This window comes from Notolepis coatsorum (genome assembly GCF_963971535.1).
Source record: "Notolepis coatsorum genome assembly, chromosome: 15".
NCBI lineage: Eukaryota > Metazoa > Chordata > Actinopteri > Aulopiformes > Paralepididae > Notolepis > Notolepis coatsorum.
In genome coordinates this window covers 50,666,080-50,679,628 of record NC_140179.1, presented here as the reverse complement: position 1 = coordinate 50,679,628, position 13,549 = coordinate 50,666,080, and the positions used below count along the sequence as shown (strand labels likewise).

The window sequence follows — 13,549 nt, the reverse complement described above, 5'->3', positions numbered from 1 at the left end:
CCGTCTATCCAACAACCTCGGAATCACTGGCTCAGCACTCTCCTGGTTTCAATCCTACCTCACCACCCGGACACAGTTTATCACCATCGGCGACTCCAGTTCCACCCCGGCCCCAGTCAACCAAGGCGTCCCCCAAGGCTCCGTACTTGGCCCAATCCTATTCACCATTTACATGCTCCCCCTCGGTCAGATCATCCGCCGCCATGGCCTCAGCTTCCACTCCTATGCCGACGACACTCAACTCTACCTCTCCACCAAACCATCCACCCATCTCCCCCCACACTCCCTTATCAACTGCCTTCACGAAATAAAAACCTGGATGTCATCTAATCTCCTCAAACTCAACAACAATAAAACCGAGCTCATGGTTGTGGCACCCAAGGCCCCGCTCCGGAAGGTTGGGGATCTCACCCTCAACATTGACGGCTGCTCCATCTCCCCATCCCCTAAGGTCCGCAACCTGGGCGTTATCCTGGACTCCACCCTTTCCTATCAATCCCATGTCAATTCCCTCACCAAATCCGCCTTCTTTCACCTCAGAAACATTTCCAGACTCCGACCATCACTTTCCGACACCACAGCTGAGACCCTCATCCACGCCTTCGTCACCTCCCGCCTGGACTACTGCAACGGGGTCCTGTCCGGGGTCCCAAGCAAAACCCTGGACAGGCTCCAGTATGTTCAAAATTCAGCTGCCAGGGTTCTAACCCGCACCAAACCCTGGCAGCACATCACCCCCATCCTCATCCACCTCCACTGGCTCCCCATCAAATCCTGCATCACCTACAAAACCCTCCTGCTCACCTACAAATCCCTTCACGCCCTGGCACCTCACTGACCTCCTCCACCCCTACACTCAGTCACGGTCCCTGCGATCCACGGACACTGGTCAGCTCTCCATCCCCCGAACCAGACTACGTTCGGGGACAGAGCTTTCAGTGTGGCAGCTCCCATCCTCTGGAACTCCCTCCCTGCAGAACTCCGCACCGCCCCAACTCTGGACTCTTTTAAAAAACTGCTCAAAACCCACCTCTTCAACTTGGCCTTCAACCCCTAACTTTCTCACTTTATATGTATATGTTGTGTCTGTCCACTATGTTTGTTAATTTGTCATCTCCCCCCCCCCCTATGTAAAGCGACCTTGGGTCCTCTGAAAGGCGCTATATAAAACGAAGTTATTATTATTATTATTATTATTATTATTATTATTATTATTATTATTATTATTATTATTATTATTATTATTATTATTATTATTATTATTCTTGAGCTGTTTCAATGTGTTATTATGTCACATAACTTATGTGTGCTATTTCAACACAACTGTTTTAACAAGTGTGTGATTGTATAAAGTGTGTGTGTTCTAATGATCGTGTAGTTAATAATCTATCACAAACCGATGAAGTTCAAGTTCAGGAGTTTTCTAACTGGGCCTGGTGGTATGGCCCGGGCAAGAGGGTTAAGTCCCGTGGCCTCTTTTTCATTCAATAATCGTATCCTCTGGTTCTATGATGAGTGAAATTAATCATAACCCGTTCGTTCCCTCCGTATACCCATGCTTACAGAAAACAAGACACGTCAGTGACCGGTGTCCCCATTCACAACAAACAACACCAACAGTGAGTTGAAGTTCAGTGTACCGGTGAAATGACGTGTCGTTTCACTTTGTCAGAAGAAGGTCCCTGTCTCTCTTGTGCTTGGAGTGCGCCGTCAGTGGGCGACATCCTACCGCCTCCAGTCCGCTGCCAGCTGCGCGCCGCCCCGTGCGTAATATCTGGAACACCATGCGCCAGAGTAGAAAATACTCGCCCCCGACGCGTATTGTTGCGGCCGTTTCACCGCCCTTGACCATGCAGGCCATCGTCGTTAATAAATCACCGATTGGGAGGAAGACGGAGAATATTTCCGAGGAGGAGTTTGTATTGAACGCCGGGGCTGCCCCGGGAACGTACCCGCCGCGGATCGCCAAGATCATGCGCCTTTCCAAGTCCAACAAGGGCGCGGTGATAAAAGTGCGGCACCCCTCTCCGCAACCCACCAGCCTGGAGAGCCTCGAGGCGGCTTGGAACGAGATAGCAGCACCGGAGATCAAACCAGATAAGTCGGGCGAGCTTTTATCGAGTCCTGTTCATAATAAAACAACCGACACAGAACAGAGTCTCGTTGAGAACGGATTCAACGTTAATGGGATGAACGTCGGCGGCGGTCAAGGTGGTCTCGCTAGGAGCAGGAAAAGGGGATTCCGGCCGCCAGATGTGCGGACTATCTTCTCCCCCTGTGAGAGGGACCCTAGGGTGACAGAGGAGAGGGGCGAGGGACACACCTTCGGCCCCGGTTGGACTGGCACTTGGTGTGACGTGTGCTGCGAGTACATCCTTCACAACTGTCTGATATGTGCAGGTGAGATACAGTTTCTGGGTTCTGTTAATGTTTATTGATTGATTGATTGATTTATTGATTGATTGATTGATTGATTTATTGAAAACTTTATTAACAGATTGCAGAATGGGTACAGTACAGTACAGCTCAATACATACAATTGTTAAGGCTTAAGGGAATGCAGACCAGAGAAAGACTTTCGTCTATTTTGACATGTACATGGGTATCTTGGTGGTGTAGTGTATCTTGTAGACCAGGCCCATTGCAAGTTGCTGTACTCTGTCGTCTACTCTAAGCCATCCTAGGTTGTCAAAGTGGGCAGGGGTGAGGTGGGTTCTAGGAGTAAGGTCAAGCAGTAGTCTGACCAGTTTGTTTTGAGATGTTTGTAATTTTGTTTTTAGCGCCTTTGAGGTGCTTTGGTACCATGAGGTGCAAGCATAGTCGTAGTACCCCTGAATGAGTGCTCCTGCCAGAGTCTTCAGAGTGTTCTTGTTTACCAGAGAGGAGATCCGGTACAAGAATCGAGTTCGTTGGTTGACTTTTTTTATTACATTGGATGCCATTTTGTCACAGGAAATATTTTCCTCTAGGATGGAACCCAGGTAGGTAATATCTTCTTTCCTTGTGACAATATTGTCACCCACTGTAACTGAGAAGCCGTCGGTCTTGCTGAGTTTGTTATTTGAACCGAAGAGAATGGACTCTGTTTTACCCATGTGTAATGATAGTTTGTTATCAGCGAGCCATATGCAGATTTTGCCTATAGTTCTGAGCTGAGGGTTTTTTCAACCTGTAACTTGTTCTAGTCAGAGACCAGCAGGGCTGAGTCGTCCGCAAACAGGAACAAGTTGCAGTCACAACATGTCATTTGCATAAATTAGGAACCGTAGCGGTCTGTATGAAGTCATACAGTATGAAGTCATCACCTAACGCCCAGTCGCCCACCATGATACCATGCAGGCCGCACCAGTAAATAGGTTTCCCAAACTGATACAATATCACGTTAACTATGACTTATCCTGCTGTCCTTGTCGCAGTTTACCACCACCACAAAGAACACAAGATGTGGGAAGGTCATGGGGATATAAGCCTTCTGCTGATGATGTGGGTCCCCGGCCTACTACACCAGGAGATGGTCTGCTTACTATAGGTATCCTCAGAGAAATAGGGGCGACAGTGGGAGGTAGAGCATGTCGTCTGGTAATCCAGAGGTTCCCTGTTCGATTCCCGTGTCCTTGACACGTAACCCCTAACTGCTCCAGATGAGCAGGTTGGCACCTTGCATGGTCGCCTCTGCCATCAGTGCATGTGAATGTGTGAGTGATTGGGTAAAATGTGAGGAACAAATTGTAAAGCACTTTGGATCAAATATAAATGCACCATTTACATGGTCTGCTTACTGTATGTCCTCAGAGAAAGAGATAGTCTTAGGTGTCCTCAGAGAAAGAGATAGTCTTAGGTGTCCTCAGAGAAAGATATGGTCTTAGGTGTCCTCAGAGAAAGAGATGGTCTACTCTTAGATGTCCTCAGAGACCTACTGTCACTTTAGAAGGATGTTTCCAGGAATTGTAACTGTCAGACACACAAGATGACTTGAACATCCTTTAGAATTTTATCTCTACGCCCCACTATCCGCTGGCTGCATACTCTGACCTTTATCATGTTTTGTAACAGATTACAGAAGCCTATTGGAACGTGAGGTTCTGATATATCCCACTTTATGCTTTGCTCTTGCTGCTTGTTTTACACTGATTTTATGTGTCATTTCATACTGATGTAAAGCGCTTTGAACTGCAATCCCCTGTATGAAAGGTGCTATACAAATAAAGTTATTATTATTATTATAATTATTATAATTATAATTATTATTATTATTATTATTATTATTATTATTATTATTATTATTATTATTATTATTATTATTATTATTATTATTATTATTATCAGAGTCCTATGGGTAGACTAAATAGCATTGTGTTATTAGTATTGTAAAGTCAAGAGGTGGCTGTAAACTGCACAACAAAGACTGCATTTAATAATTTCTCTGGCATAGTTATCAGGGCTTGGCAGCATAAGACACACACATTTGTGTGTTCTAATACTTGTACATACCAAAGACTACTACTTTAAAAAGTCATTAAGTTGTGCATTCTATCACAAGGTTTGGCCCCCCTCCCACTCTTTCTTCTCTCTCTCTCTCTCTCTCTCTCTCTCTCTCTCTCTCTCTCTCTCTCTCTCTCTCTCTCTCTCTCTCTCTCTCTCTCTCTTGGCATGCAGATAGACTGGTTCAAGGCTAATTGAAATCTATTCTAAGATGTCTCAGTACACATACTTCCTTTTCTCTGCACCTCTCTCTGAGAAGTTAGAACAGAACCTAGAACTGGAATAGATAGAAGGGACACCTCCTGGTATATATATTGGACCAGGCAGGCGGTCCTATGCCAGTGGGGTAGAACCCTGATCCCATGACCACTTAATTAAATATTACATGGCAGCCGTCATGTAGCAGCCAAAACAATTTGTAGGGGAAATGCCCTTTTTCTACCTGTTCAAGGTCTATGTTACAAATGTTGCACCTCCTTATCAGAGAACCACACACTCCTAAAACATCCTCATGATGGTTATTCATGATGCCACACGTCACTCCAACCCATTTCTGTCCTGTAAAACACGTGTTTACTGTTAGGAACACAAAACGCATAATACAAGCATTGATTGATTGATTGAAAACTTTATTAACAGATTGCAGAATGGGTACAGTACAGTACAGCTCAATACATACAATTGTTAAGGGGATGCAGACCAGAGAAAGACTTTCATCTTGTTTACATCAGGGTCCCCCATTTTCAATTCATCATAACATATATGACATACACAACATACAGATAGACAGTACTGCTACATCTATACATTTATGACATATCAGATTTGCAAATACAGTACTGTTTGTGATACCAAAAGAGTCCAGAAAAGAGAGTATATACATTTGACGTAGAAACTGTACATTGGAGGGTAGGTGGGGGGTGGGGGGGGGACTGTACATTGGAGGAGGTGGGGTGGGTGGGGTGGGACACTGTACAACTGTACAAGCAAAACTGTACATTGGAATATTGACAAAACCATACTTGGTCATTTACTGTACATTGGGTTGGGTTAGGACATTTACAGGGGCCAGTTTCGAATTGCAGTCTCCCGTAGGTGTTCTTTGAGAGTGTTTTTGAAAGTGGGTAGTGATTCACATTCCTTTACAGCTTTGGGTAGGGCGTTCCACATTGATGTGGCATAATTGCGAAACGTGTTTAGTCCCTTGTTTGAGCCGAATCTGGGTTTAACATGATTTGTGGAGCTCCCTCTGGTGTTGTGATCGTGGTATTCACTGACCTTTGGGAAGTATTGTGACATGTACATGGGTACCTTGGTCGTGTAGTGTATCTTGTAGACCAGGCCCATTGCAAGTTGCTGTACTCTGTCGTCTACTCTAAGCCATCCTAGTTTGTCAAAGTGGGCAGGGGTGAGGTGGGTTCTAGGAGTAAGGTCAAGCAGTAGTCTGACCAGTTTGTTTTGAGATGTTTGTAATTTTGTTTTTAGCGCCTTTGAGGTGCTTTGGTACCATGAGGTGCAAGCATAGTCGTAGTGCCCTTGAATGAGTGCTCCTGCCAGAGTCTTCAGGGTATTCTTGTTTACCAGAGAGGAGATCCGGTACAAGAATCGAGTTCGTTGATTGACTTTTTTTATTACATTGGATGCCATTTTATCACAGGAAAGATTTGCCTCTAGGATGGAGCCCAGGTAGGTAATTTCTTCTTTCCTTGTGACAATATTGTCACCCACTGTAACTGAGAAGCTGTCGGTCTTGCTGAGTTTGTTATTTGAACCGAAGAGAATGGACTCTGTTTTGCCCATGTGTAATGATAGTTTGTTATCAGCGAGCCATATGCAGATTTTGCCTAGTTCCGAGCTGAGGGTTTTTTCAACCTGTAACTTGTTCTTGTCAGAGACCAGCAGGGCTGAGTCGTCCGCAAACAGGAACAAGTTGCAGTCACAAGCTGACGACATGTCATTTTTTGCATAAATTAGGAACAGTAGCGGACCTAGTATGCTTCCTTGTGGAACACCACAGCTCACTGTGAGGGGGGGGGGGGGGGGGGTAGGGTACCGTTTACCTCCACCATCTGTTCTCTCCCCTCCAGGTAGGATTGCATCCAGTTCACTGATAGGCTATCAAAGCATAGACCTGGGCAAGTCACGTCAAAGTTTTAAGACCCGCCTGCTTTGCCTGTGGTTTTCCACCATAGGCGCTTCTCAAGGTAGAGTGTTTATACGGTTCTACTTATTCAATCGGTCTGACATTTGATTGGAGCAGAGTTGAGTGTAATTAAATGAGATCTGCATTTTTACAATTGAGAAAAACAAGAAAACAAGAAAAAAAGTCACAGGGACCAGACTGCCAACCTGCTCATTTGGAGTATTTAGGGGTTAAAGGTTCTGTAAGTTGTATATACAGTATATATATTCCAACAGCCACCACTGATATAGAGTGTTTGGTCAGTCCCTCCACTTTGCAGTAAACAGAAAATACATCCCCACTTTATCCAATCAGGAGAGAGAACCATAGATATTTTTACTTATTTCAAGAAATCTTGCCAAGACAAATTAGCTGGCAGATTATTTGACTTGTTTCTCGTTATATAGAGTGAGAACGGGATACCAGAAAATGTATTATCTGTTTACTGCAGAGCAGTTACTGAGCAGACACTCTGTATCAGTGATGGCTGTAGGAATGTAGAGCTATTATTTTAACACATAGACCACTTATTTTAATAAAGAAAATACCACTTACAGCACCTTTAAGTGTCTTGCTCAAGGACATTCTGACACGCTGCCGGGAGGAGCCGGAATCGAACCAGGAACCTTCTGATTACCAGACAACCACTGCCATTTAACTTCATTAATGATTGGAGGAGGCTTTTAGTTTTTACCAAAGATCAGAAACACGACAGCCCCCCCCCCCCCCCCCCCAAATAACCTTGCGACCCCCAGGTTGAGAACCACTGGGTTAAAAATCTCCAGCCACCTGGGTCTGTTTCTGTCTCTCTCTTTCCACTGTTGAGAGTCTAGTGTTTGTTCACAGAGGGAGACTGTTCTTCCTGCACAATGTCCTCTTAGTGAACCTCTACACACAGGACGACAGGGAGGTGAAACCAGACTTTGTTCTTGTGTCTCTCTCTCCTCTCGTTCCGGACGGATCACTTCCGTTAATCGTCGGCACAGTCTTTGAGTTTCACTCAGAGGGTGGGGGGGGGGGATCACGTGCAACCTTAAAGGAACACGCCAACATTATGGGTAACGGCGATTCCCGTCTTCTCCAGAGTCAGACAAGAAGATAGATACCAATCTCCTCTCTGTGTGTTCAGTAGAAAGCTATCCGGCTGCAAGCTATACCTAGCTTAGCACAAATGAAGGGAAGCGGATACGGACCACTAGCCTAACTTAAAACTCCGGAAGAGGTGTTTTTGGCCAACAGATAGGCGCTCCGGTCCGTATCCGCTTCCATTCATTTGTGCTAAGCTAAGCATTTCGCTGTTTCTAATATTGCTATACCACCAGACCGTGAGAAGAACATAGAGGAGCTCTGTGGTTTTCTGAATGGCCTGCAGCAGTGGTTTGAGTTGCTCACATAGACTATGGTTGACTCATTAAAAACACTCACCTATTTAACTCAGCAGGCTACTCTGTGCTCTGGCCCCTTTCTCTCTTATGGGTTGATCCATTCCTCTTGTTCCATCGTATTATTTCCCATTCTCTCCTTTTGTTTTGCAATAAAAATTTACACAAATGTTTATACATTTTTTTATAGGTGTTTATAAAAATGTATAAAATGTTTATACATTTTAAGCACTGAAGATGAAATCACATGTAGACAGAGATAAACACACAATCCCACCTCGCCCTCACCCTCCCACATCCACACCACCCACCCAAAGGGGAGGGGGGAAACACAAAAAAAGGCCTATTCACTCCTTTTGACTCTTTTAGAATAAGAATTCTGCCTTATGTTTCTCTGTGTCTCTCGTTCTATCATACTCTTTCTTTGTCCATTCTCTTGTTCTATCATACTCTTTCTTTGTCCATTCCTTTATTCTATCATACGCTTTCTTTGTCCATTCCCTTGTTCTATCGTACTCTTTCTTTGTCTATTCTCTCGTTCTATCATACTCTTTCTTTGTCCATTCCCTTGTTCTATCATACTCTTTCTTTGTCCATTCCCTTGTTCTATCATACTCTTTCTTTGTCTATTCTCTCGTTCTATCATACTCTTTCTTTGTTCATTCTCTTGTTCTATCATACTCTTTCTTTGTCCATTCTCTTGTTCTATCATACTCTTTCTTTGTCCATTCCCTTGTTCTATCATACTCTTTCTTTGTCCATTCCCTTGTTCTATCATACTCTTTCTTTGTCCATTCTCTCGTTCTATCATACTCTTTCTTTGTCCATTCCCTTGTTCTATCACTCTTTCTTTGTCCATTCTCTTGTTCTATCATACTCTGTTCTATCATACTCTTTCTTTGTCCATTCTCTCGTTCTACCATACTCTCTTTGTCCATTCTCTCGTTCTATCGCACTCTGTTCTATCATACTCTTTCTTTGTCCATTCTCTCGTTCTATCATACTCTTTCTTTGTTCATTATCTCGTTCTATCATACTCTTTCTTTGTTCATTCTCTCGTTCTATCATACTCTTTCTTTGTTCATTCTCTCGTTCTATCATACTCTGTCTTTGTCCATTCTCTCATTCTACAGTATCTCTTTCTTCGTCTGTTCTATCTTTCTTCATCCGTTCTCTCGTTCTATACCTGCTACCTGGATGAAGTAAATAGCTTATATATATTTTTACCAGATTCATAAGAGACCAACATTATTTTGGAGCTATACCATAAAAGGAAATAGTACAGTCACATTTTGGACACTGGGCAGTAACAAGGATTAATCCCCCTGGTGGAAATACAGGCGTCATAGCGTTACAGGCAGGGAAAAAAGACAATAGTTGAAATAATAATATTAATATAACATAATAATACATTATATAAAAGAATAATGTATAATATAACATAATCATATATAATATCAAATAAGAATATATAATGTGAAATAATAATATATAATTTAACATAATAATATATAATATAAAATAAGAATATACAATCAATCAATCAATCATCTTTATTAACAGACACAGGGTCCACAGAATAAAAACACACACAAACATAATCAACAAATTACATCACAATAAATAAAAACATAAACCAATAGCAGTTCTACAACAGGGCACTGTACCAATACTTCCAGATGCAGGACTGGAACTTCATGTCACTGAGACTAGCCGGTTGAGTCAGCAACAGGATGATCCTATTCTGAGACACATTCAGATACATTTGTACATCAGGTGTCTCAGCAGAGCATGAAATGAGTTGACTCCAGCACCACAAAACATTTGGCTGGTGCTGCAGCACCTAGGCTGCCTCAGCAGAATCCTCAGGCAATCATTGTAAGCAACCTGGAGTGCTGCTTAAACTTGAGCCACAGGGGGGCAGTATAGAGAGGAGTGCAGTATGCCCTAAACAGGTTAACTTTCACCCCAGCAGAGCAGAAATGGAACTTCTTCCTCAGCATGTTAGCTTGAGCGTACAGTACACCGCCGCAGACCCGCAGTATGTCATCATCATCACTCATTTGATCAGTAATAATGTGACCCAAATATTTTGTACTACAGCAGACGGCCAGCACCAGCCCAGACAGATGGAAAGAAGGAAAATAAATATCCTTATTGCTTTTAGTCCTGCAAATCAGAATGACACTCTTCTTAGCATTGTATTTCACATCATACTGTTATATGTTCACAGGGTTTGCTGTATGTTGTGATAGTGGGTACGGTGCCTTTAACTCATTCACGGCCACTAGCTTTCGCCATCTGCACTGTTTGGCACCAGCGTTAATGACCATTTTAGCTATGTTTGCCGACCCATCGTGTGTCCTGTATCATAGCTATGGAGACAATAGTACGGCTAATTTCACAGGCATTGTTCATTTCAGCTCATTTCTACACACTGTAGTTTGTTACACGCTACATGCTAAACAGCGCCCCATTTCCGGAATAATCCAGTCTTTTTCCATAGATCGCGAGATAGGACGCATTATATGCAATAAGCCCGAATCGTTCTTGAGGCGAGCAGATCTGCTAGCGATTGCTTTGCAGGAGCTCCTCCCCCTCAGAGCGAGTCTTGATAGTCCATTTCATTCAATGTCTCTCCTGTTCCCTTTCTATCAGAGTTCAAAAGGTAGGTGATACTGCCACCTGGTGATATTCGATCGGCATTGCAATTCCAACATAGGTAGATGAATCATAGACACCCAGAGTGATCCGGCTGACCGTATAGAACAGGGATCAATGGAAAATATCAAAGGATCAAAACCAGAGTATACACAACCTCACACAGGTTTCACATATTAAAAAGTTAGAAAGTTCCATGTTTGGATGGATTCTGTTGCTGAATGGAGAGCAAATGGAGTGTGTGTGTGTGTGTGTGTGTGTGTGTGTGTGTGTGTGTGTGTGGTGTGTGTGTCCAACTCCCCAGCTGTCTGTGTGTGTGTTTGTGTAGGCTCAGTGACAGTGTGGCTCCACAAGAAACACAACAGGTTAATGACACACACACACACACACACACACACACACACACACACACACACACACACACACACACACACACACACACACACACAACACACACACACACACACACACACACACACACACACACACACCACACACACACACCACACACACAGTGGGAGGTGAATGGGGAGTTTAGTAGTGTCAAGGGAGGGACTAGTGGGATCAGACATGACATAGTGACCAGAGAGAGAGAGAGAGAGAGAGAGAGAGAGAGAGAGAGAGAAGAGAGACAGAGAGAGAGAGAGAGAGAGAGACAGAGAGAGAGAGAGAGAGAGAGAGAGAGAGAGAGAGAGAGAGAGAGAGAGAGAGAGAGAGAGAGAGAGAGAGAGAGAGAGAGAGAGAGAGAGAGAGAGAGAGAGAGAGAGAGAGAGAGAGAGAGAGAGAGAGAGAGAGAGAGAGAGGGAGAGAGAGAGGGAGAGAGAGACAGAGAGAGAGAGAGAGAGAGAGAGAGAGAGGAGAGAGAGAGAGAGAGAGAGAGAGAGAGAGAGAGAGAGAGAGAGAGAGAGAGAGAGAGAGAGAACAGGGATCAGGACTGTGCACTGGGGATGTATAGAATGGACTGTTGTGATTTGGAGCAACTTGGGAACTCACCCATACTGGAGCTTAACACACATGAAGTGTGGGACCGACACATGTGATCTGTGTGTGTGAGAGAGAGAGAGGGAGAGAGAGGGAGAGAGAAGAGAGAGAGAGAGAGAGAGAGAGAGGAGAGAGAGAGAGAGAGAGAGAGAGAGAGAGACCATGGGTCTGGCCAGAGGCTTTGGGAGAACCCTGAGGAGATTTTCCGGATTTTTCTTCCGTTTTCCTAAACTGGTCCGACGTTCTGGACACTTGGAAATCAGCTTTCTCTGGAAGAACTCAGGTGAGTTGTGAATGTGTGTGTGTCTTGTTTGTGTGTGTGTGTGTGTGTGTGTGTGTGTGTGTGTGTGTGTGTGCGCGCGAGCGTGCGTGACTGTGTGTTGTATGTGAATGTCCCCATGGCTTGGTGACATTAATTTTAGCCAATGACAAGAGGAATGTCCCCATTTCAAGCTTTGCTAATGGACTTCTGTCGTTATATTTTGTATTTAAGAAAATGAAGAAATCATTTTGATACATCTGATCTGTGGTATATGGATCACTGAGGGACAGGGTGTGGGGCAGAGGGTCCCCTCCGTGGGGTAAAATCTCACTCTGATTCCCCAGGAGACCGGACTATTGCTGCCGCCACTCCTAAACAGTTAGGATGGGTTGAACACAAAGTAATTGTACTTTAAAATGTACTTGGTAATGAAGCAGTGCTCAGGGCTTTCCCCAGGACTTCCAAACAAGATGGTGCTGAGGTCCATCCAGGGGGGCGTTATTTCTAAACCTAGCCGCATTTCTGGCAAGACGCTCTCTGATTGGCCGACGCCTGTTTCTACACTGGTTAAGCTTAGGCACTCTTTCGAAGTTGGTTAAGGTTAGAGTTTGTCTTAGAGCGTGACGGCAAGTTCTTTCGACGGTTAAGCGTAGGCACTCTTTCGAAGTTGGTTAAGGTTAGAGTTTGTCTTAGAGCATGGCGATAGAACGCCAGGTAGTTTGCAGGCTGTTTGACGTGGAAATGGGCAAAGACACAGCTCGTCACGCGATTGGGCAAACGCGTCAGTGGCCAATCAGAGAGCGTCTCCCAGAAATGCGGCTAGGTTTAGAAATAACGCTCCAGGGGGTGGTCCAGACGGGCTGTCCGGGGATGCAAAAGAATTGCAATAAAGAACACACACAATGGAACAGAGGACCGAGCAATCACATATTAGACAATGATGCGTTTGTTTCCAAGCTGGCCCCAAGCTTTCACTACTAAAACGTCCCTTTTTATTTTTATAAACACATGGAGGCGCTGCACCCCTATTGACCACTTGCACAATGTGGGGGCGTCGTCATATCCAGTTATGTCTCCAGCCCAGCAGACTTCTTCCCGTCCCATCACAATACATTGAGTTTAGCAACTTTTTCCCGTCAATTAAACAACTTTATTGTCACTTTTCTCTAAGGTTTTTGGGCTGTATTTCATGTAAAAAGGTTTACTGTTAGAGTTAGCCACATTAGCATTTAGCTCCGCCTAAATCCAATACATTAATCCGTTAGATATGGGGCATGAAATGAGACATATATAACTCAATTAGTATCGACGTCACGTGGCATCTGTTAGACCCACGTTTGATATTCTGGGAAGAAAAAAAGTGACGATAAAGTTGTTTAATTGACGGGAGAAAAGTAGCTAACTCAATGTATTGTGATGGGACCGAAGAAGTCTGCTGGGGGCTGGAGATGTAACCGGATATGATGCCCCCCCACATTGTGCAAGTGGTCAATACCATTGCTTAGGGAAAGCCCTGGGTTCTACTTCTTCTTCTGCTACTCCTCAAATAGAGTCTCGAACAAGCAATTCATTTTCAAATGGTCAATATAACAAATAAAA

The 13,549-nt window shown here is 44.1% G+C and overlaps 1 protein-coding gene across 2 annotated transcripts in view; it reads left to right on the top strand.

Moving 5' to 3' along the window:
* The first annotated feature begins 1,735 nt into the window (after positions 1–1,735).
* Positions 1,736–13,549, top strand: part of rassf3 (Ras association domain family member 3) — a 222,174-nt gene continuing 210,360 nt past the window's right edge. The window contains exon 1 of one of the 2 annotated variants that reach the window (XM_084331130.1): positions 1,736–2,400. In XM_084331130.1, coding sequence (XP_084187256.1) covers positions 1,785–2,400 — 616 coding nt within the window. In that variant the 5' untranslated portion in view covers positions 1,736–1,784. Of the gene's footprint in view, positions 2,401–11,843; positions 11,972–13,549 lie in introns of those variants that run through there. The other variant, XM_084331131.1, reaches the window with a different exon arrangement.